The 21798-nt window shown below is 38.9% G+C and overlaps 1 protein-coding gene across 4 annotated transcripts in view; it reads right to left on the bottom strand.

Moving 5' to 3' along the window:
- The window catches only part of HDAC9 (histone deacetylase 9), a 293977-nt gene that overhangs the window by 77694 nt on the left and 194485 nt on the right, over positions 1–21798 (bottom strand). For all 4 annotated transcript variants that reach the window (XM_084282895.1, XM_084282896.1, XM_084282897.1 and 1 more), the window contains exon 3: positions 18116–18178. In XM_084282895.1, the coding sequence (XP_084139021.1) occupies positions 18116–18178 (63 nt within the window). The remainder of the gene's footprint in view (positions 1–18115; positions 18179–21798) is intronic.

The following is a 21798-nucleotide window of genomic DNA, read 5'->3' as shown; positions in this document are numbered from 1 at the left end:
TCATCATTTTTGACCACAAGTACAATAACTATTCTGTTCTAATAAAAAATGTGTTTTTTCATTCACAAAAACAAACAAAAAAAAAAAAAAAAACAACAATACACTGATAAACTCAACTGTAAGAATGAAATTGATGCTGAAAGGAAAGACTTATCAGTACTTTCCTGTTAACAGATGGCTAAAAATAAAGTGTAACAGATGTAATGCATGGCGTATGGTAATCTTGCCACCTTGCTGTCCCAAAATGCATTTTCCCTTGGCTGTTGAAAAGTTCAGGCAATATAATTCAGGTAACTGACAGTTCATCCATCCATTTTAAGACCTCATATAAACTTGTATCCTAAGGAATTAAATTCATTCACCTACAAGTTCTTTGTAACCATGAAACTAGAAATTATTTTCTTCTCCATACAGAGGTACTTCCTCAAAATATATGCTTCTGGTTAAAGGAGTGTTATTTCTACAAAGCCCTTTCAAAGATCGAAACCAGTTTAAGATGACAATGAACATCCAACCAAGTCAGCAATGCCACTAGAAAAAATCATTTGAAAAAAAATAATAATTATGAATAAATTTATATTATTTTGAACTTTACATATGTTATTACTCCTACAGGTTACAAACAGATTTCTATGGAATTTGTGTTAATATAGTATCTAAAACAACATACACCAAATTGCTGAAAGTTGCTGTTGAACTGATTGCATGTATAGCAGATCTTACAAAATCTGTTCCATTTTGAGTTATAACTGAGATCAAGACTCATTTAAGGAAGAAGTTCTCAGTACTTGGGACTTCTGCTTTCTGTTCGAGCAAAGATCTGGTGTCGTTTTCAATGAGAGCAGAAAGTATATGACTTCATCATTTTATTATAGTATTGTAATCATTCTTAGCATGTAATCAATACAAACTCTTTATACAGTCTTTTAATTTAACCTAATTCTTTAAAGGGATCTTTTCTTGACCAGACATTTTCAGAATCAGTCAACCAAAGGTTTTCTATGCAAAAGCCTTGTGGAGTGAGTCTATGTATAATACATACCATTTCAGATTGATGAAGAATTGAAAGGGTCTCTAAACATGTAGTGCTAACTAGGCATAACTATTTTATTCATAACTTTATTTATCAAGAATTTATTTGCACACTCCCAAAAAAATAAAGAATAAACTACGGCTCTTACCCTACAATGAGCCTGGAGTTCTTCCCAATGGCATGACCACAGTGTAGTAATAAAACAGGGACAAACCTTTCATTTACTTCACTGCTTACCTGTAGCAAGGTAACTTCAGCAGCAGGGAGCTCAGCTTAGCCTAACCGCCTATCTAATTTCCTTACTTCTCAAGCAGAAATAGCTGCAGTGTAGACATAGGTGCCAAAAGAAATGCATAAGAATATGGAGCACAGGCTCCAGGCTCAGCCATGCATGCCAGCCCTGAGGTCTCAGTTCTACAGATAAAATATTTCCTGAAAGACTGAAAAAACATCCCCATGTGATTTTGTTCTTTCTAGAATAAGTAAGAATAATATTAAATTTTATACTTTCCTTTTCAAGTTAGGAGAAGTACATAAACCTTCACACATGCACATTTGCTTTTGGCCTACGTTCAAGCAAATGAAATTTTGAATCAGAGGGTAACTTTTTCCTGAATATTTTTCTGTAGATAAAGACAGACAATTGAAAAAAGATGGTAATTTAATCCCAGGCTTGACCAGCAGCCAGCGGCCATAACCTAAGAGCATTAATTTTGGAAACACAATCATTTTTTTTAGATTTTTGACCAGTTAGATATCTATTCATATCCCTGTGAATAATTGATCAACATCCTTCATCATTTAGAGACAGTCACAAAATGAAGTGGACAGGAACTCATCCCCAACTACTGGACAGATAGTCTTTCTGTATATCATATCAAGCAAGCAAACATGTCCTAAATGAGTCTGCTAGAATGCTGAAAGTGACTGTTATCAGCATAACTGGGAGCTATTTCTATTTTGTGATTGCAAATCATCCAGTATGAATGAATTCTACAAACTATGTAGATAGGCAAAATGCAAGCAGGACTTCTGTTTATTTGTTAGTTTTGTTTTCCAAATTATACACGCTTTTTTAAACTCTTTAGATTTTCTTAGCTAGCAATTTTCCCCCTACAAGGATGGGTTTCATTGTACCAAAGCAGCGTCCAAGCTTCACAAAGGTGTTACAATTAACTCTGTAGCTTTGCATGAATAGAAAAAGAATATGGGAAAAATACCAATAAAAAGAAAATTAAAGAAAAAATTTGACTCCCTCTTCTTTAACTTTGGGAAAGGTCAATATGAAAAAAGGATATTATCAGTCAAGAAGGTGAAATGAATAAACAAAGTGATAAGGACTTTTACAGTGTAAGGCAGATGCCTCCTGGCAGATGAACACATTAAAATATTTATGGACAGCTCATTCAAAATAAAACAAACATTAAGCACTGAGATGTGCCACTATGCATGCCAACTTCTCATCTTAATCTATTTTCACTTACTGAAAATTTGATGGGCTGCAGATTTATTTTTTTTTATTCTTTGATCTGAAAAGTCATAGTAAACATGCAAGTACCATATTAATATCCTTGGGAAATAAACAGTTACTTTTTAAAATTAAATTTAGCAAATTTGAATTTCCAGCATGCCCCAAGGTTTTCTTTTCTCTTTTAATGCATAAACACCTCATACCTAACATAAATAAACTTTACACGTGTATGACATCCTCCAAACCAAAGAATCCCAAGCCAGATTATAAACATCTTCATCTTATTTCCTCAGTGATAGGAGAAGTACATTTGTGTGTATCTGGACCACTGCATAGCCACTAGGATGTTTACCATCTTCATCTTTCTCTGCTAATGTAAAGTCACAATTCAGGGAATCCCAAGAACAGACATCAGTAAACTTTGCTATATACTATATGGGTCATTCCAAAAAGAAACATGAGAAAGCTCTTCTATAGCACATGAGACACAACCTTCCCAGCTTAGAAGAAAACAGATGAAGAAGTGACAGAGGAAAAGATTGTGGTGAGCCCTGTGAAGAAAGAAAGAATACGAAATGCTGTGCTTTATATAGGATGCAAGCATACAGCTCTATACATGAAGTTTACATAAATTAAACCAGAACTCGCATTTCCTAGCAGTCAAATCTCCTAAAGGCTGGAGCTTTCCCAAACTGCATTTGTTTCATCTGAGTGAAATTAGCAGTACCCAGAAAATTGTCAATATTTTGACACCAAGATGTAAGATTTGAAGACAGTGGAGTGAAATGAGGCAAATTACTCCAGGAGGTAGCCAGGGATGATAGGCAGTTACTGCTGATTTTCAAAGCTACAACCAGCAGTCTTCTAAGAGCTTATCTCAAATCCAGGGGGGGCAGAGGTATCCAGTCTATGTAACAGCACATCACCAGTCCTGCCCACCATGTGGGGTACTCCTTTTCCAAAGGGTGGCCACTGAGTGGAAAAAGATACTCTTCCAGTGTTGCCATCTGACAGAATAGAAAATGTGCTTTTGAGAGTGCAGCCAAGAACGGATGAAAAAAGAGGTGGCAAGTATGAAATCAAATTCCTACCCCTGTTGCCTTTCACTACACAGTATTTTATTTCATTTTTTTCTCTATTACCCACATGATATAATATTATAAACTATTTCATTAAGACAGAGATTTTTAAAAGCTGAGAAAACTTACAGCTAGGGCACATAGAAAAAAGAGTAGGCAAAAGAACTAAGTATTAACTAAACATGGTGAAAATGGCTGAGAGATTAAAGGCCTATGCTCTGAGCTATTGAACAGTGGATCCAATCCACTGCTAGTTAGAAATCTCAGGCTCAGGTGTGTCCAAAAGCCTCTAATTCAAGGGCAGATCCTGCCTGACTTAACAGCAGTGGAAAGTTGTGATGGGGCTAACAGCTTGAGTGTGTAAAGCTACTGAGCATGAAATCTTGGGCAGAAATGAACATTAATTATGTTCCTTTCCCTAAATAAATAGACATACAGTCCTTGAAGCAACACAACACAAACAGTTCTACATGATCTGGTCAATGTTAACTAAAACATATTTATTATGGATATAGATTACTACAACTAAAGCCAAAAGAAAGTTCCTCAAAACTGCCACTGAGAAATGAATTACACATTAGACAAGGCAAGACAACACAGTTGTATTGCTTCCATGCTGTAACATTCACATTGGCATAATGCAACATTTTGTCTGCTTTCATGACCCCTAAGAAGTACAAGAATACTTGAAAAGTCATTCATCTACTGAATGATCAAGTAAGTGGTATGTTGTTTGTAAACATCCAAACATCTCTCTACAGTTTTCCACCTTTTCTCAGGTGATTCTTCCCTCTGTCTCAACACCCAAATGATGTATCATACACCACTTCTTGAAAGAACCCTGTGGTCTTCCAGGCCCTTATCCGTGGATCAGATGGAGTGGTGCAATTTTAAATTGCAAAGTGAAGTTTCCAGAATTAGGAAGCTCCACGGACACTGAGTTAAAGAATGAACAATGCAGAGCACGTACTGTAATGACCTGTACTGGAACTGCTATTGTCCAGAGAGGTCCACAGCTGGGGTGGCTGCCACACCAACGAAGAGCTGACTTGCATCAGTTCTCTCTCCTTTTCCTTCTCTCATGGCCATATGTATTAGGGTTCAATTTAAAGCAGGCCAGCATTCCACTTACGGAAGTCTTTTCATTCTAGTGAAATCAGCAGTGCGCAGCACACCGCCAGTTTTCTGATATCAACATGTAAGATTCAAAAGCTACCACCCCATCTGGGGACTGAATAGAGAAGGACTTCTTTCTTCTTACTAGAACAAATAATAGCAGATGACCATGATTTGGATTAAAATAACATCATTTTCTAATCCCACTATGAAATGAGGTTATGACTGATCAGCTATACTTGACTAATAGTGGTATTTTTTACCCTTTATCTGGTTAAAGCTGCACAATAATCTTAGAATGAATGATGTATACGTGCTGTCTTCATGGGAAATTAATACATTCCATGAAATCTGGGTGTTATAAAACATAACAGGTAAGAAAAAATATGTTTGCATCACTAAGTATAATCCTGTGAATTTTGTAACACGACTCCATCTACAAGCAATTTTAATCTGTAGCTAAATAGCTGTAGTTGGTGCTTTAGGTACCACTTCAGCCTCCTACCTTAGTTATTTATGTCTCTGCTCTCAACAGATCTTACTGCTAGAAAAAAGTTCTAACATCTAACCTAAACTTTTCTATTCTTTGCTTCAGGCTATTATTCCACATTTTACCATCTTTTGAGAACAAATAATTCCCTTCCTTCATTTATATTGTTACCTTGAAGTTATTTATAGCCTGTGCCCATGTCCCTCAAGCTCCCTCTGTTATAGACTATAAATATAGCTCCCTTAATCCCTCCTCATATGTTTTATCCTCTGGTATTTGTATGAGATTTGTAATCTTTATATTTTTTCTTGATTTTAAACTTTCTGGACCACAACTAGACACAGTATTGCAAATAAGTGGTGAAACAAATGCATTGCGTTCATTGTAAATACGATCTCCTTATACCACTATAATTGTGAACACGTCAGCCAGGTTGAAATGCATATGCTATTGTAATTGCTTTCATCTCTTGATATTTTTAAAACAAGTTGTTTTAAATTTAAAATTTCTAAACGTTTTGTCTGAGCTTACTGATTAATCTCACAAAAGATCTAGCAAGAATTATTTTAGCCAAACAAGAGTAATGTTTAAAAAGAAGAAAGGGAAAGGGAAAGGGATATTCTTTCCCCATATGTTCTTTCAGAAACTATATCCTCTGTTAACAGCAACAGCTGAGCCAATTTTTGTTTAAATTTTAATCTCACAGGCATTTAGGGAACAAATCAAGACTGATGCAAACTGACTTTGTAGGATGCAGTTATGAGCTTTGAATTTTAATTGCATGCATATTTTGAGACAAGAAAGCAAAACAAATTCTTTCAAAGGGTTAACAAAATGGGGACTAAAAAAGGGCCTGGTCTTCAGTGGGACTGTGACACTTTGTACCAGACAAGGATCTGTTCCACAGACTGAACTGGACTTTCAGGATGTCCTTAACAGGGTGCCTCACAGGAGTTTGTGCTGGGCCTTGCACAAAGTTACAAGAATTCGATCACTGATCAGAACCAGTTTTAAAGATAAAAATCAGAGGGAAAATAAATATTCTGTTTGAATTAGGAGAAGGTTGATAGTGCAGTGAGGTTACAGTATTTTTTTTTTTCAATAGAGGCCTGGAAAGAAGAATAATGGAAAAAAGATTGATTGGGTTAAACCTGCAGATGAAACAAATCTCTTTAGGATACTTCATGGAAGGCCCTGAGGAATGCCAGAGGTCCTCATAAAACTTTGTGAGTGGGAAGCAAAATAAAGGAGTTCATTTTTTTTTTTTTTTGGATGTGCACAGCAATTTCTTTTGGGAGGAATGAGTGGAATATACCTTAGAACTGCTTTATTAACCTTAATATAACCTTAAAAACAGACGGTTGTCATTGTAGACAGCTGGGTGACAACATGCAGTCACTGTAAATCAACACTCAAAACTGAAAATAGGAAGCACAGAAAGTAGGATAAAAGTAAGTTTTCATATTCCTCAATGAGGATTTGTCATCAGGAATATTCCAGTTTGGCTATCCTATCTCAAAGGGAGCCATGTCAGAAACAGGAAAAGGCTAATTGGATTTAAGATGATTAAGAGCTTGGAAAGACTTCCCTAAGAAGAAAGAGTCCGATTTGCACTTCAATGCTTTTTTCTTTTTGCATGGAACACATACTATTTATATCCACTTTAGCATCCATCCATCTGTATTGAAACAGGAAAACCATATTATAAATGAGAATATTTGCATAACTATGGGCCTTCTGGGGAGTGCAAGTAAGGGTTATATAATGCCAAAGTAGACTTAGTGAAGAAATGTAAAATTAATCTATACAGCCTTTTTCTTTTGCAAAAAGCAGCTACTGTCTTCTGGGTAGACTTTATAATTGTATCCATAATCTTGAAGTTCAAACATCTGAAAACGTGATCTATAAGGAAAGCTGAATTTTCTACTCTCTACTGGTATTTTGGACAATCAATTCTAATGCCAAGTTCTGTCAGCTGACCACAGCACATTATCTCTTACATAAATGTTAGTAAGCAATATTTCTGGGTTAAAATTCTGTCCCACCTGCAACACAATTTGTGGCTGTCCCCAATTCAGGGGCACAGACCTTCACAGCAACAGCCATGAAATCTCCCTCTGCTTTCAGATTGTGTGCTTTGTGCGTGACTGTGAAGATCACAACCATTTTGAAGAATTCTGATCCAAAAGATGCATGGTGCAGCTGGGCTATAGACAGCCCAGTGCCAGGCCTGAGAACCTAACTGTGCATCAAACCCGAAATTATACTCAGTAAGAAATGAACAGTAAGAACTGCAACAATTATAAGGTTCTTTTGTACTAAGTTTGCTAGAACGTCACCATCAGTTAGAGATATGGTATGGTTTTGGTTTACAGAGATCCTGGTATCGAATGCCAAGTATGCAGCAACCAGGTAACAGCATCAAAAGAAGGCAATTTTTCCTCCCATAGCTTGAATTCTACTGATTTCCAGGTTGTCTTGGAAGGATAAGTGCATACTGGAGCATTCTTGGGTTACAAAAATAAGGGAGGATAGGGAGGATTACGGATGGAGAATGTCTGGCAAAATATTTTCTCCTCAGAGAGAGGAGTAAAAAAGAGAGTGAAGCAGAAATTGCATGCCATGTAGGCTTTCCTGGAGAAAGCTGTTTACATGGCACTGCAGCCGAGCTGATGCAGTTTGGGGATGCAGATGGCCTCCATAAAACTCCATCTTGGTGCAGGTTGCTCAAGTCAGCACAGATGTCATTTTCTACTTAATTCTTAGCAATGCAGGGCATTTTCCTTTCATGCTAACATATGAAATGTGCCCTATAGATGAGTAGAGGTAATTACCAGCTGCTTCACAGGGACAGCATTAACATACATTCCACTCAATGACAAAGTGCTATGTAGTTAACCAGAGTTTAACAAGGTGTTAATTGGGCGTGAAATGTTAGCCCCTGTCCTTTAAATGTTGAGAGGAGCGAGGGGCTTATTTTCCAAACACTGAAGACTTCTGAGACAGCAGTTTCACATGGAAGTATAGATGAAGTTGATCAAGACTGTTCTGCCCTCCTTCCTCCCCCCATGGCCCCTCCAGCCCCAAGGATGGCCTTCTCCTTCCTCACAGACAAGCAGACTCCCTAGCTACCAGTCACTGCCAGAATAAAACCAACAGCACTAATTCCTCGAGGGAATAACAGAAGTGGGACCTTCAGAAGGAGCTCCTCAAGTCTTTGGGACTACATGTTGCTGCTGAAGACCTCTGGACACCTGCAGCTGGAGAATGGCAAACAGCTTACAATGTCTGTGGGGTGCAAGTCCCCCTCCTGTGGGCTGCTAGGTGTGCTGGGTGAGGCAAAGCACTGCCTGAGGCACTCGTTTGAGCTCACATGAAATAACCTGTGGAACTCAAGAGTTCCTAATTTTTTTGTCAAATTTTACTATAGCCATATGTCTAAATGTTTCCAGTGATGGAGGAAGGAGTAAGAATGGTGGTAAGCCTATGTACATCTTACGTAATTGTATATGCCTATCAGTGACAGGAGAGAGGCATTCTCTCTTACACAAGTGTTTAGAAGTATAGCCTAGGGTAATTTTTTTTTCAAATAATATTCCTATTTCTAACCATATATTTTCTGAACAAAATAGTTGTGTCGGTATTAGCATCCTTCATTCACAGCATCATTGTTACTTAATTCAGTTACATTAGTATTCCTTGCTTATTTCTTTGCCTATAGCCCTTTGATGTGGTCATTTGTAATTTCCCTTCTTTCCCTAGTAAATTCTCCAGCTGCCCCATTATCATTCTGTGTGAATTGCATGAGAGGGTAAAACAAAATAAAATAAAATAAAATAAAATAAAATAAAATAGCACAAAACTCAGAAATCTGCCTACAATGGTGATTTATTGCAAAAGCTCTGGTGAGATTGCTCTGCAGGTTCTCTAGAAAAGCTGAGCTATATTTGGGGGGTGGGATCTAGGATGGTGAGATGGAGCAGAATTTGTAGCATGTGCATAAACAGATTCAGTGTCCCACATCTCTCCCTCTCCCAAACAATTTACTTATTCTCAGACCAAAAAAAAAAAACCCTGAAGAATAGTCTTTATGATGGTTTGGAAAATCCCTGAATACCAGCCTACTGCGTGCCTACATACAAGAGTAAAGTGCTCTTAAGTTGTTTTTAACAACTGGAAAAAACAGTTTTATGGAAATGTCTCTCATTTCTATTAAAGCTCATTGTTTTCTTAACTGTTTTTAACTTTTTTTTTTTTCTTTCTACTGGTTTCATTGATAGTGCACGTGCTTCAGTGCTTCATTCTCCCCTCATTTCCTCATTTCTTCCTCCTACATAGCTCCCTTACATCTCCATTCATTCTCCAGCCTCCCTCACAACAGCATTTTAATATAGGAAGTACTTGTATAGCTAATCTCTGCACTGCTGCTCTATTTATAACATTCTTTGATATTTCCTTCAAATCACTTTCCTTTCTGCCAGTCCTTCCCTCATGCAACTTGAAGAAACATAGGCAATCAAGAAGAACTCCTTCTATGATAATTGATAATAGTATCAATTCTTCAAAGAAATGATAGAACAAAACTTTGCTCTTCTTCTGAAACAGATCCTGCAGGAAAATCAGTGACAGCAAATAAAAGGATGCCAACTTTCTGAAGTGTGTGTGGGAACAAGGAGATCTGTATTCTGAGCCTGGAACGCTGTTGAGCATATGCACAGCATGGGCTGGCGAGCATCTACTGGACTCCCAAGGTGAATTTAGGTCCCATGAGATTTCAGCAGCTGCTGTACAAGGATTTTTAAGATGAGAATTTTAAAGCATCTATGGAATTTCTATACAGTCCTTTAACAAGATATATCTACACGTAAAAGCACGTATGCTCATATAAACACACATACTCATAATTTTCCTTCTGCTATTTCTTACAATGTTTTGTGCCTAAAAATACTAACATTCCCACTATTTATTTCAGCAATAAATCCCCACAAAGTAGGGATTTTATTTCATGATTCTTGGTGAGACTGCCAGATGCACATTCTTTTATGCATTTTATAACTTCAATGTCAGATTCAAATCAGAATATCAAAAAGTTTAAAGTCCAGGAGTTACTTCTTTTGTGTTTGTAGGAAAAAAAAAAAAAAAAAAGAGAAGGCTTGGTAAAAACACATGTTCTTCAATAAAGATGTTGGTTTAGAGATCAAGCAAATTGATCTAAGAGAGTTGATCAAGAGAATTAAGAACTTATGTTCTCCACAAGGGAGTTGTGAACAGGTAAATAAAAAGCCATCACTAATACATTTTACCACAGTTGCACAGGAGGGGCAAACACCAGAAAGAGTCTCCCTAGAAGATGAAGAACTAACAGCCTGCGTTCCCTACTTCCCCTCACATTGTTACTCTGCAACGCCAACAGGGTGGTGGCCTTGGGCACCAAGACAGAAAAAGGAAATTTGGATTAAGAACAGAACAATGGGAGGAAAATATTAAATTAACATTAAGCTTTCTCTTTATTCCATTCCGGGCTTCATAGAAATTGAGTAGCTGTTATCCCTCCCTCAGCACACATACCTTCAACCACAGGGATCACGAAATAGGACAATAATCTCTGATTGTAAAAACATGATTAATAAAATTGGCATTTTAAAAGAATTCATTCCACCCTTTCTCTCGTCTCTCTTTGATGACACTCAGTGTCATTACTAGAAGGAATGAGTTACCATTAGCACAGAGCATCCTGCATTTCAAGCACATTCATCAACAAAGGGCTTGAATTCTTGGAGCTCTTGTCATGTTAGTACACTCCAGAAGCAGAAAGGAGCTTACAACCAGGAGACACAAAACTTATAAAACAGATGTGCTGATTAGACTAAATGCCAAAGTACCTTTATAGTTACATATGGAACTGCAAGTCTGAAAAAAAAAAATTAAGAAGTTGCTTATTATGTAATGGGAGAGCTAAACCAGTACCACACTATTCAACCACATAAAGGCTCATACTGCCTTTGCAAACCTTCTGACACCAGTGACATTTTGAAACAGGATGGATTAGCTGCACTTTGATTATACCCAGAATGTACACAGAGGTAGAAACACACTGCTCGTTTAGAGCAGAAAGGTGCAGAAGAAAAGATGGAGTTCATCAGTTTATTATAATCCATTAACATTTCACTGTTTGATTAACTGCCAGCTTCCTGAGCAACAACTGCACTCGGAGGCTGCACCAACACCCAGCTGAAGATCTGCCACTTTATTATTTTTGTTGCTTTTTATCAAACTGTCAGCAAAAACTGTCTCCTAGTTAAACGTACACAGACACAAAAATCCCAGTGAACGTCCTGAGGGGACAATGTGCCTTACTGCGCTTTTGAATGACAGCCCTGCTTCAGGATTAAGGTTTTCCAGTAAGCAGATGTGTTTGTGAAGCAGCCATGAAGAATGGTTTGCTAAAAATGTGCCAATTTGCTGAAGCTTCCTGTTAGTTCTGTGAAATGTATTTAGGAGGCTAATTAAACAGCAGGCATTGCTTTTATGTAACAAAATGAGAAGGGTCCATTTTGGAGGAGCTGTGCGCGTATGTGACATATTCACGCTGAACATGGAGCTTGACAGTGCCAGTCCCTAAAAATAGATCCTGGATATCCTTGTTCTCATCACCGACCACAAGCCCGTCCCCTTGGCGGCTGGGTGCATGGAGCTGGCACCCCATTCCCTCCTCCAGTGGAGACAGGAGTGCTACCCCGAGGTGCCTCTTTTTTAGATGAAGTGGAGAAGATAAAAAGGATGTTGCATCTGCTGCACACACACGTTTGAAACAATATCCTTGCCCCTTAGCAGGCAGTTATCATGTTGTTTTGGCAGCAGGAAGGAATCTGTGGTTTTTCTTGAATGTTGCTCTTCTTTATTTAAACTACCAGAAATAAAGCAAAAATGACAGAATGCTCTGTCTATAAATAATCATTCCGGTGTACAGTTATATTAGGAGGTAACTCAGATGGCATGATAACGCCTAACAGGCTAATCTTAGACCTATAATGCCATAAGATGAAAATAACTAGGCTAAGAATAACTGACCCAGAGGAGTCAGGCTGTTAAAGAGATCCACTGAACAGGGCACTTTAGATTTTCATGCATTTAACAATAATATCTGCCAGCTAGTTTCCCTATAATATTTTGGATTGTACCCACTGTATAACAACAACACAGTATTTGGGAAAGGTTAAAGTGCAGTCACACCTGAAACCTTGCCCACCTTCTACACCAAACCCTGAAATTAACCTGCATATACACATATGTGCAAATACACACAGGAGGAGTGAGTAATGTTTGCAGACTAGCTAGCTCAGTGCTCTGCTTTCTCACAGCTCTTGCTTTCTCTGCAAAGACTGTGCAGAAAAAAGGGGCTGGGCAGTTGATACAGAAATAGAAGTCTGATGAAAGCTCTGGTAGTAGGAGCAGTTACAAGTGTTCCTCATATCCAAAACTAATCTTAATGAACTAAATGGCTTCTATAAGCCATTTTACACAAGGAAAGACTGGATGAAACCACGTTCCTTTGAGCACTGTGTAAACAACTACATGTAAGAAAGCTGAACAGTTAAAAAAATAATCAGCTAACGTAAAAAACTCTTTCACAAGAAAATGATTAAGCTCAACAGACCAAGAGAGGGGAGCTGCTGTTCCAGTGCCAGGGCTAGTGAACCTTTGTATCTCATGTAAAGTTTAATGATATCAGGAAAGGAAAGAAGCTCAAAGAGGTTTTAAAAACAATTGCAGAACAATTTTATTTACTTTCCAGAATTTGTAGCTTGCTATTCTTGTAATTCTTGTACTTTGAAATTCTTGCTTTAGTTCTTTTCCACAATCTATAAATATATCTTCTAATGCAAAGTAAGATTGTCAGGTAATCATCACTTGATTCCAGAAGCTGGGACTTAAGGGAAAAGAGGGGGAGGAGGGAAAAAAAGCAACACTACAGTGTTAGAAAACACACAAAGTTAGCAACATTGGTTCGCATTCAATCTTTTTCCAAGTAATGTAAAGCAGAAAAAGCAGCCTCATTCCATTTTACCACACTCTTCTCCAAGTGAATTGATAATCAAAGTCTTGTCCAGCACCTGATGGAGCAAAGCCTACACCCCATGTCAGTACGACTGTCACTACAAAAGGACTGTGGGTTGGCATTTCTCTTCTCGTAGTATTAATTAAGGCTAAGCCATGCTCTTCTATAATGAAGAATTCAAATATTCAAGCTTCTATAAAGAACTAGCTCCTTTCCTGCCTCGCATATTTGAGAGGCATTGAAAACAGTCTCTCTTAACTGCTGCTGCCTAGAACTTCCCTGAACCGAGCTGTTTCACACACTGTTTTTTCATTACCCCGAAGAGAATCACAAAGTAAAAGATCTGCATATCCTCTGCTATTCTCACTCGCTCTGAAGAGTTATTGCCTGAAATAACACATGCATAAGATTTTTTTTTTAATCCGTAAAAGTTCTCATTACCTGATTCAAATATGCAAATATTCCAAGTTATTCATGTCTACCAGAGCAAGCCTTTGTAGGAATTTGCTTTTTGCAATCTCTTGACGGGAACTGTTGAACAGATGAAAATTTTATTTGGACAGAAAATAAAACAGGACAACAAATATAAAATATTCCCTGAAAGCAATATAAACGCACACATACAAAGGTGTATGCATGGTCTTGCAGCCACACCATAGATACCACATGAGATAAATTTTGTACATTTCACTGTGGGAAGACATCTAAAAAGGACCTGTCAGCCCACATATGACATGATGCATGTAGCACCTATTCTGTCATTTATATTCAAGAGTCACAGCTGGAATTTCCTGATCAGTGCAGAGAATAAAATACTCTAACTACGTTCACTTACTACATTTGCAAAATCGCAGGTAATTTGCAAGCCTGTAGGTACACTAAGTCAATCAAATTAATCATTGCAAATTATTATATTCCCTTTAGAACAGTTTTGCTCTATAGATCCCTGAGCCTGACAGGTATTATTTTCCTTACTTCACAGAAGGGGAAGCTGACGTAAGCAGGATTACGTAACTTGTTCAGGTCACCCATCAATTCGGTGACAAGCCAAGGCTTTAAGCTCCAAATCTCCTTGAACTCTTGATTTTTCAACACTGCTGCTTTGGGCAGGAAGCAGAGCATGCCTTATCCAATAAAAGCTGAGGTAGAATTTAGGAAGGCCAGTGCAAGGGTATATGTCAAAATATGGCTAGCAAAGCAAATGTAGCAACCTTACCCTTTGGAAAAACAGCACGGTATACTTAACCACCAGAGGTTAATAATCTTGGCATTGCTTCTTAAAGTCACACAACTACAGATGCCATGGCTGGGTAGGTTGTTTCCTCTTCTTCATAAAACTGAAGTCTACCTGATTAATGCAGTCCTGTATTAGTTATTTATTTGCCACACGTGAGTGATTCTTCTTGCCATGGACTATGCTGCACCAAAGGCTTTTTTTCAAGGGGTTACAGTTTCTTATCCATGTGGTAGGATAAGAGGCCAGCTGAATGCTAGATACCATTGCAGTATTTCACATACAAGGAAGCTGAGACTTTTTGTGCAAAATAAAAGCAATAACATAGTTAAATGGTACCATCTAAATAAGAAACTTAAGACTCCAGATCTTTTTGTTTTTGTTTTTTTTTAATCTTGAAACTAAAATAATTGCAGTATTAAATAAGAATGTATCAGCATCATTTTCTTAAATAACAATGAACCATACTTACTGCTGCATTTTAGAGCAACAGTACCATATGGGAGAATCTAGTTCAGTCTTCTCAAGATAGCTGAAACTGCTCTCTGCAGTGAGGTGTAGGTGTCTGCAAATTACACAGCTTCTTGAGTCAGTGCCGATCTGGATTGCCCCATTCATAATTAGACTTTTGATTGGTACCTATCCAGATCATCTCATTCATAGTATGATTTACAAGCAGGGATGGAGACAGACAGGCAAAGCAGTAATTGAGGGAATACCAGAAGAACTGCTTTCACATGACAGAAGTATTTCCTACACCTGCTATTGTCAGAAATTCCTTAGACAGTTTGCTTTGCAAATATGTATCCACTGCCCATTGAATCTGTCCTCTTTGGGGATGACTCCAGTCCACTTAAAATTAGAGCTGAATAATACATGCCCATTGCATCTGGAAACTAGCAAAGCTAAAGATCCATTGAGAGCTTAAGTTGTGCTTGTTCCAAGACTTCAAGAACATTAAGAGTGCATGCTGTAACTGTTCAGGGATCTTTCTTAAATATGTGCAACTTTTTAATCCATGCAATGCATATAAGTGAAGATAACTTTAAAGTAAATTGACAAAATTAAGGTGACTGATTTTAGCTACTCCAATCACTAGAGCACATTGTTATAGTCTGCATAATCTTTTCTCTCCTATACACAGCACAGGCACAATACATAAAATGTTAACAGGCCTGATCCTGCAAGACCCTGAACTCAAAGGAACTGAAGGTAACAGACAGCAGCACCAGACTTTGTGGTTTCATGTGACATGAATTAAACTGCAGACTATGTACATAATATCAACTACTTGTGGTCTAGCTGCGTATCTTAAAAGCCAATAGAAACACCGTAGAATATTTTGTGTTTTACAGAGTATGTATTTAAACATATTTTACCTTGATAATGTTCTTGACTACATTAAAAAAAAAAAAAAAAAAAGCCCTACTCGGTGCTACAGAGGAAAATGTATACGTTATATGGACCTAAGGTAATATCAGATGAAAATCAAATGTTACATGATATTCTTGTCTCCAGTGTAGAAAAGCAGAAAAACTTACAGTAAATTACCTCCTTTTCTTATGTCTCAAATAAGGAAATTGCTATTACTCGAGAAAAATTAGTAGGTGGTTACAAGGTACCATAGTGAGCTTCAAAAAAAAAAAAAAAAAGTTTTTACTATGTCAAATTAAAGAACAGGTTTTCACTTGTACACACAGATAACAGATACACAGACAACTTTAATTTGACATAGTATATATAGTGTTTAAAAAACAGGAGGGAGGGGGAAGTGGTCAGTCTAATCTCTGTGATCAATACAAAAGCACTGGACACCTGCTGAGCTGTCCAGGAAAAGCAACGATTCTTGAACAATACATCAACACTGAAGTTTGCAGAACTATAACACTTTCAGAGAACATTCTGCTTTTATGCACTGTCTTAGCTAGAGTTTTCTTGATCATATTGGTAAACGACTCTTTCACCTGATTTCTGTCCTTGACAAAAAAACTGCAATCAGTGTTCAAAATCTATTCTAAAAAGTTAAAGAAATAGCAAATTCTCTGAGAGATCCGAAAAGAAAGAAACCAACCGAGCTGCTTTATAAATGAAGAGAAAAATCACCAATCTTAAACATTACCAGTTGGAAGTCTCCAGTCCCCTTAGGTACTCTCATTATTTTAACATGCACTTCATGCCTCTTCAATGTCTCATTTGCTCCTTCAGCCTGTCATTATTATGAGGTTTTATGACTTTCTGAATTGAAAAACACAAATTATAAGGTTAAGACACATCTAACTCTTTCCTAAGAGGAAAGATATTGCCATTTGACACAATCTCTCACAATTTATTTTAATATCTGAAACCGTAACCCTGCTCTTCAGTTGCATGTAAGAAAGAAACATGAGTAAAAGTTCAAGTTCTTCTGTAAAGCAGGAAAAGAAACTGTTTCCAAAAACAAACAAACATGGACTCAACAGGTGTACCAAAACAGGGAATACCTGAAAAGACCTGTGGTATACACTGTATTTGTGCTTAGAAGTGGGAAGCACTGACAAGTTTTGTTAAAAAAAAATAAATTAATTAAAAAAAAAAAAAAAAGAGAGAGAGAGAGAGGGAAAGAGAGAGGGAGAGAGACTAAGACTAAAGTACCTGTAAACAATTCACACTACAGTTTACTTACAGGTACTCTATAAAGACAACTTGATGAATAACAAAGTGGGAAAACCTATTACTGAAAAAATATAAAGCAAGTAATATTGTACCTCAGTCCAATGAGAACAGAACTGTAATAGAGTTAAAGAGAGAAGTTGAAAAAGTAACCTGAAATTTTGACTTTTTCAGACTGTCTAAAATTATGTTTCATCTGAATGGCTACAATTCTTCTGGATTAATCCATTTACAAGGCACCACTTGCAGGTCTCAAACACAGCTAACAGACAAACTAGAAAATCAAGGGACAGCTTCAAATACAAGAAGAATTGTTCAATTTTCCATCACAGCAGCTTTGAAATACCTTCATTAAAAATACATCCAATTTACATTTCAGTGAGTCATTACTTCTGACTACCATTGTCAGGTTCCAAAATATTTTTAAAGTAACAAAATAAGCCATGCATATGGAAGAGACTGCTTTAGCATTCTTTTAAAGTAACCCTGTAATGAAAGCAGAATAGGATTGATATAAAAACCTCCTTGTGTGTAAACTTGAGAAAATGAAACTCACAAAAAGACGAAATCCTGTTTACAAAATCACATATGAAGAGAATTGCCTGTGACGGGCTCTAACTGCAGCCTCCTGATCCGGTCTGTCTGATGAAGCCTCTCTCTGAATAAGCCCATACCACAAGCCCCATTTTGCAGTCACACAACAAAACAAACTGAACAAAAAAGGAAATCCCAACTATATTTCAGTTGTTAGCATTTTGTTCTTGCTGGAAAGCAGCACACTGAAAGAGGCGAACTCCCACAAAAGCAGCAGCTGATATCTAACATATCGTGGTAGAGATAATTATTTAACAACAACTTACATAAAGCCCACAAAAATAAAGTCAGCTCTTTATAGGAGGGGAGTTTTCTTGTTGTGATGGGCTGTATTTTATCGGTAAGCCACGGTGCGGGCAGGGGAGGCAGGGGTACTGAGCTGTCTCTTACCTGAGCTGATCATACTGTGCATTCTTTGCTGAGCCAAGAGCTGTTCGCGTCCAGAAACCCCATCTGAGGAAAAACACGATTCACTCTCGTAAATTGTCTGCAGCATATTCCAACCAGTCTGCACTTCAGCTACATGAGAGAGTCATCACTGCACTTGTACAGGGGCGTCAGGCACGACCCTCTGCTGTCCTACCTCCTCCAGCCAGGCTTGTCAGACAGCACACTTCGGTAATTAGCAATGTGTAAGCATTTGTACAAGTATCTACTAAGAGAGAAAAGACAAAATCCACTTTACACAGCTGCGAGAGGGCAGGAAGCACACGCTGGACTGTGCACCCTGAGTTTGAGCACTTGTGCTCTGGAAGCCAACAGCAGGTGGAAGAAGAAATGCAGAAGAAATATCTCGGTGCTTCAGGCTTTCTCGTGTGTGTGTGTACGTGTGTGTGTGTGTGTGTGTGCGGGGGGGAAGGCAGCCTCTCGCAAAGCACACCCAACGAGCACGTTTCCAGGGCTGCCGGCCCCACCAGGTTCAGTTCTAGTCACCCCACTGTCACGAGTGCCTCTCTCCCCCGGCCGCCCCTCGGCCCGGCTGGTGGAGTTGGCCGGGGCAGTGACAACTCATTTGCATTCAAATCAACAACAGCGTGGCCCAGCGGCGGCAGAAATAGAACAATGGCTGGCCTGAGCCAAAAATAGGTCAAGCGCGGCCGGGTGATTGGAGCCTGCATTAATGCGTTTAAAAATACCACAGCAAACACAGCTGTCCAGTCTCTGTCTTTCAAACTGCAATCCTCCCTCATCCTCAAGCATAATTAACCCTTTCCTGCTGCCAAGCCTATTCCTGTGACAAAAAGCAAGGGTGGGTGGGAGAGCGCCCAGTCGGCAGCGCTCCTCGCCCCCCACCCTCCCCTCACCCGGCAGCATTGGGTGAGAAGCGAGCAAAAAGAAGAAAAAAAAAAAAAAAAAAGAAAAAGAAAAAGAAAAAAAGGCCTCTGTATCGCTTCCAAAACAACGCTGGGAGCTCTTGCTCGCAGCGTGGTTTCTGCCGCGCCCACGCACAGCAATCCCGCGGTGCTATTTTTGCTGCCCGCTTCCCGGGCTCCGCGGCCTGCAGGCGGCCGGCGGGCTGGGCAGGCCAGAGGCGCAGGCCCATGGTGACGGGGCAGCTGGGCTGCTGCTCACGGCTATAAGCAGTGCTTCCATATTTAGCACGCCTGGTACAGCGCTTATAGTCCAGCACCAGTTGTGGCACGGCATATTCGACATGCCTGCCTACTGTGCGGCGCTCTGCTGGCATACTGAAATGTGGTTCGCGTTTATCTTCAGCAGCGTTAGGCAATTTGTACTGCGCCTCTCTCAGTTTGACGAGGCGATGTGGTTTCAGAATGGCAGCGTCTGACTACAGATCAGAGCAAAGCACCATGCTGCTCTATGTCCTGGCAGGCTTCACGCATGCTCTGTTAAGTTCATTTTTTATAAAGACATTTCAAAAGTTGCATAGCTTTTTTGCTGATTAATATACCCACATGTAGGTAAGGAAAGTTTCAGTTCACTGTTACCAGTGATACTTTACCTCCTTGGCATCCTGCTCTGCAATATGCTGTTTGCTACACAGGTGACCAACGCCTGTCCCTACCTACCTATACAACTCCTGGCCACACACACACCAAAAATTCTGAGTCCCTTTCCCTGTCCTGGCCATGGGGAACTGACGGTGGCAACAGGAACGTGAATACTCACTGGGATCAGGAAACCATTGCAAAGGTTGTCTCGGAGACTTCTAGAGATCCACCAAATCCTGAACTACCCCAAGCACCTGTGCTTGAAGATGCAAGGACAGTGCATAACACCTGAAGCTCAGTTCTGCCTTTCAGCCAAGAATTGGCTGTCTGCTGTTCAGCTAACACAACAGATTGCAGTGAAGGGCAATATTTTTTTTTTTTAACTTGTCACAATTCTGCTATCAAAGAAAAGATTTTCAATAGCAAGGTACTGTGACATCACTAGATGATATTTGGAGATGTAGGACATCTGGGAGCTGTGAAGCTCAAGGCTGCTCCCTTCATCCCAAACCTTCTCTTACTCCATGTGCCAAACAATCTAGACCTGCTGAGGGCTGGGATCTGTTCCTTGGACAAATGGAGACTGCAACAGCTGACAATGGGATTTTCCCTGTGGGATCCTTAAGTTAGCACCTTACACTGCTCAACACCCCCCTCTCCTCATCTTTCCTCTTCACCCAGCTTACTACATACACACATGAACTTTACTTTCCTTTACTGTACTTTTCCTTTACTTTTCCTTTTTCTGTAAAGAGGAAGAGTCCTCCCAGACAAAAGGCAAAGAGGAGAGGAGTACTTCTGTGGAAGCAGAAAAGCTCTGCTGACAGCATAAACCCAGCTCTGCAAAGGGGCATCAACACAGGCAGGATGCTACAGTGCAAGCCAGAGGATGAGCAGCACATGCATTAGGTCATATTGACAACTTGGTATCACGAACACTTGAAGTAATACTCATAGCACTCTCAGGGCCTGTGCTATAAAGTTATCTGGGATTCAGACTACTCAGTAATTGATGATTCCAGTTGGTCCCCAGAAAGGCTGGGTCTCTCTGCTTCATCCATGGTGCCCCAGGGGTTCCAGGTCTTGGTGCTGCTCCCACAAAGCTCCAGGAGACCTGCTTAAACCCCTGCAACCCCATTGATGCTGGAGCCATTTCAGCCTCTAATAATGTTAGGAAGTGGATAACCTGAACTGAGAAAGCTGAAAAAGCAAATGTTCATTTATATCTTGAGAGAAAAAAAATCAAAATGTTTTGTGGGAAATACAAGGCACTTGCATGGTGCAGGGCAGATGTCTAACAAGGGTGCAGGGGGAATCACCAATCTTTCAGCAATCTTTCCTAACACAGAAAAAGCTTTTTATAGACAGAAGTAAATAAAAAAAAAATGGAATTGCTTATGCCCTTGAGCCAACAAGAACATGACCCTGTTTAGTGATTCAATGCCTCAAAATAATTGAGTCTCGTATTACAGGGAAACACTGCAGGAATAAGTTAAAAACAGGTCATAACACAGAAAATTCTGGAGTGTGGGATCCTGGTATTAGATACCCATATGTGTTTTTAAGTCCTTGTATATGTGGCTGCATTTTTTAAGACAGAAATCACAGCTCTGACTGATTAAAAAAAAAAAAACAAAAACAAAAACAAAAAACTATTTTCAAGAGTAGAAAATGTACATTCAGATGTTTATCTGCAAGCATTCTTAATTTTGGTATATATATTTTAAAATGACAGATAAATTATGCTGCTAGCTAATTCACAGACCATAATGACTACTGCATCATGTTTTATATTTGAGATTACATATAAATATATATATATATAAATATTTTAATTATGATGTCAGTCATCCCAAAGGTAGGGCATTTACAGTTCCTCCAGCTTGGGATCTTATGGGCCTTCTTCAGAAAATCACTTTGGTACATGCTTAGCTTTAAAACACTTGCATAAATCCATGCCTTTTCAACATAATATTTAAGCACATGCTTAAATTCTATGGATTGCGATAGAATTTAAACATGTAGTTAAACGCTTTGCTGAGTCAGCCCAGTCCCTAACTATATGACCGTATGGTTTTAAATAGCTCCTTTAAAGTCCCACAGGGGAAGGAGAAAGGCTTC

This window comes from Netta rufina (genome assembly GCF_964035555.1).
Source record: "Netta rufina genome assembly, chromosome: 2".
NCBI lineage: Eukaryota > Metazoa > Chordata > Aves > Anseriformes > Anatidae > Netta > Netta rufina.
This window is presented reverse-complemented; position numbering and strand designations above follow the sequence as displayed.